At 42.6% G+C, this 2,469-nt stretch overlaps 1 protein-coding gene across 1 annotated transcript in view; it reads left to right on the top strand.

The window, feature by feature from the left end:
• The window catches only part of LOC109464991 (proteoglycan 4-like), a 9,196-nt gene extending 8,843 nt beyond the window's left edge, over positions 1–353 (top strand). Inside the window, exons 6-7 of the mRNA XM_019762109.1 lie at positions 11–98; positions 348–353. Coding sequence (XP_019617668.1) covers positions 11–98; positions 348–353 — 94 coding nt within the window. The remainder of the gene's footprint in view (positions 1–10; positions 99–347) is intronic.
• The last annotated feature ends 2,116 nt before the right edge of the window (positions 354–2,469 follow it).

Here is a 2,469-nt window from a genome sequence, read left to right as displayed (position 1 = left end):
GGCAGCAGGACCCCCTGAGTGACAGGGTGAGAGAAGCCATCAGACAGGGCAGTCTGACATCCAGTCCGAAACTCACCTCACCAGTCAAAAAGGAGAAGGTAAGTTATGGACATGTTTTGCAGTCATTAAGATCCAGTTCAGACCAGATTTTTCAAAACTGGCTGAAACCGCTAAATAATTAGCGGAGGAAAACCTGGCTAAAACCCTTAGCGTTCATACCAGACTTTTCATAACCGGTTTTGTAAAAATCCTGTCCGGTGAATATCCAATTAATCGGTCATGACTGCAGTTTGAACAACTTGTCCTTGGCCTTCTTGTATGTCTTCAGGTTGTTTACCTTACTGCAGAACTGATCCTTTATCTTTGAGAAACCAGCTGCAGACTCCTCCAACATTTTTGTTTCGGGAGAGCCCTCCCCCCCAGCTTTTTCGAATTCGGCGACTCCTGCTATATATTCAGCAGCGTTTTGTCTGCCGACCAGGTTGCGTATGCTGATTCCATCACAAAATGAAGAGGAACCGGAGAAAAACAGTGGAAACGAACTCAAATTGGTCAAAACAACGCGATCAAAAAAGCTTGCAGGTCGCACATGGCCAGGATGCTGACCCCGTGACCCCGAAATTATGATGCAAAAACCGGTTTGATAAACCCTTAGAGTTCAGACCAGGTCTTCAGTGGAAAAAACCCTCAAAAACCACCTCCCGAGGTGTATGGTTTGTTGGTTTTCCATGCAATTGAGGGCACATTGCTCCCAGAGCACATTGCTACTCCATTTTCAAGTTCACTTCCACACTTGAACTCTCCGCATTTGCTATAACTTTAGGGCTGACTTGTCTCAACTCAATGTTGGTCATGGAGTTCAGCCTTCTCAAAACAAGCCGGCTACCGGCGAAAATCGCCGCCTACTCAAATTTTTGCGCCGGCTACTTTCGTCAAAATTTTCAAATTTTTGCGCCGGCTACTTTCGTCTAAATTTTCAGAAAAACAAGTAAGCTCCGTTACATTTTCTCACAAACTTCACCGGCTCATTTCTTCTGACGAACTTCAGACAAATTTCTGCTAGCTTTCTGGATCTGAAAACTGCTTCTTACTTCGCCTCCTGTGCAGATTTCTAGTGCATGAGTCAGCGTTTGCTTCTACGAGCGGCCCGCGGCCGGCCAGAGCGGCCGAAACTTTACGGGGGGAGGGTCTCGTTCGGGGCTCGAGTTGTATCCGCGGAGCTGTATCGCTCGAGCTAGGCGGAACTTGCTTCGTAAACTCGTTGCTCACGAAAATTTATCAAGCCGCTACCTTCCCAACTTCTCCCGGCACTAGTAATATTCCTGCTACAAATAACTAGTACAAATCACGTCAAAAAATATCGAGACATGTATAGAAGCGTGTTCATATCTTTCATACACAGAGACAAATTTTCAAAAACAAATACGCCATCAGTGAGATTTCACAGCTGTTTCATTCATCAAAAGTTCTGTCGATCGTAAAATGATCACTCATCTGTTGTCTCCACTAGTGTGGCATTTGTAGCTTAATCACGGCTAGCCAAAAATCAGCGTCAAAACCCCGGAATAAAAACACCAATTTGAATTTGAATTTTTTGCAAGATTTATGAAGGTTCTCCCCCAAAAAACACCCTTATGCTGGTTGAAAGACAGCATAGGGGTTCAAATCACAGCATAGGGGGTCCAAATTACAGCATAGGTGGTCTCTATGCTCAAAAGGCCTGGCAAGAACACTGATGTCGGTCTAAATCTGTATGTAAAACTGTTCCCTCATGTTCAAGTCCAATTGGAAATGTTGGTCTGGTGACGTCAAACCGAGACCTAGGGTCAAATCACTTCAGACCTGATGTGGTTAGAGGTCTGTGACCTGGGCACATTCTACCGCGATATGCTGGGCAAATTTGCGTCCTTGGTTTTCATCCACCTTTCACATGCACAACTAGAAAATACCGGTTCTAGCCAGGATTTTGTTTTACCAATTTAATTTGTTGCTTCTCGGATTGCCTTGTCCATTTTTTTCTGATTTACAAGAAAAAAAAAATTTGCTCTAAATTAACTGCAAAGTGCTCAATGAATATTTTGGCCTCAACGGTTCGAGAAAGTCCTTTTTTCCCTAGTTTTTCAATGTAAGGCTACACTAATTTAAATTGTATGGTTCTCGTTTTTTTTCAGAAAAAATATGAAGCGACAGGGCGAAAAAAATAAAAACAGGACTGGTCTAGGCATCCTGTTATAGCCCCAAATGCTACGATTTGAGCCATGAAGTCAACAAAAAAGGCCGGGTTAAAATTTAAAGTATAAATTTTGAACTTTTAATCAAACCACTGCATTGATAGATGGAAAAAACTGTAACAACTAGGAAGAAAAGGAATTTCCTCAACTGTTGGGGGCAAAATATGAGCATTTTTGAGTTGATTCAGAACCAGAATCTTTTTTTTTTTTTGCAAATCAGAAAAAATGAGAGGCGAAT

The sequence above is a fragment of the Branchiostoma belcheri genome, unplaced genomic scaffold, assembly GCF_001625305.1.
Source record: "Branchiostoma belcheri isolate BF01 breed outbred unplaced genomic scaffold, Haploidv18h27 scaffold145, whole genome shotgun sequence".
Classification (NCBI taxonomy): domain Eukaryota; kingdom Metazoa; phylum Chordata; class Leptocardii; order Amphioxiformes; family Branchiostomatidae; genus Branchiostoma; species Branchiostoma belcheri.
The sequence above is the reverse complement of the archived record's forward strand: the minus strand, read 5'-3'. Positions and strand labels throughout refer to the sequence as shown.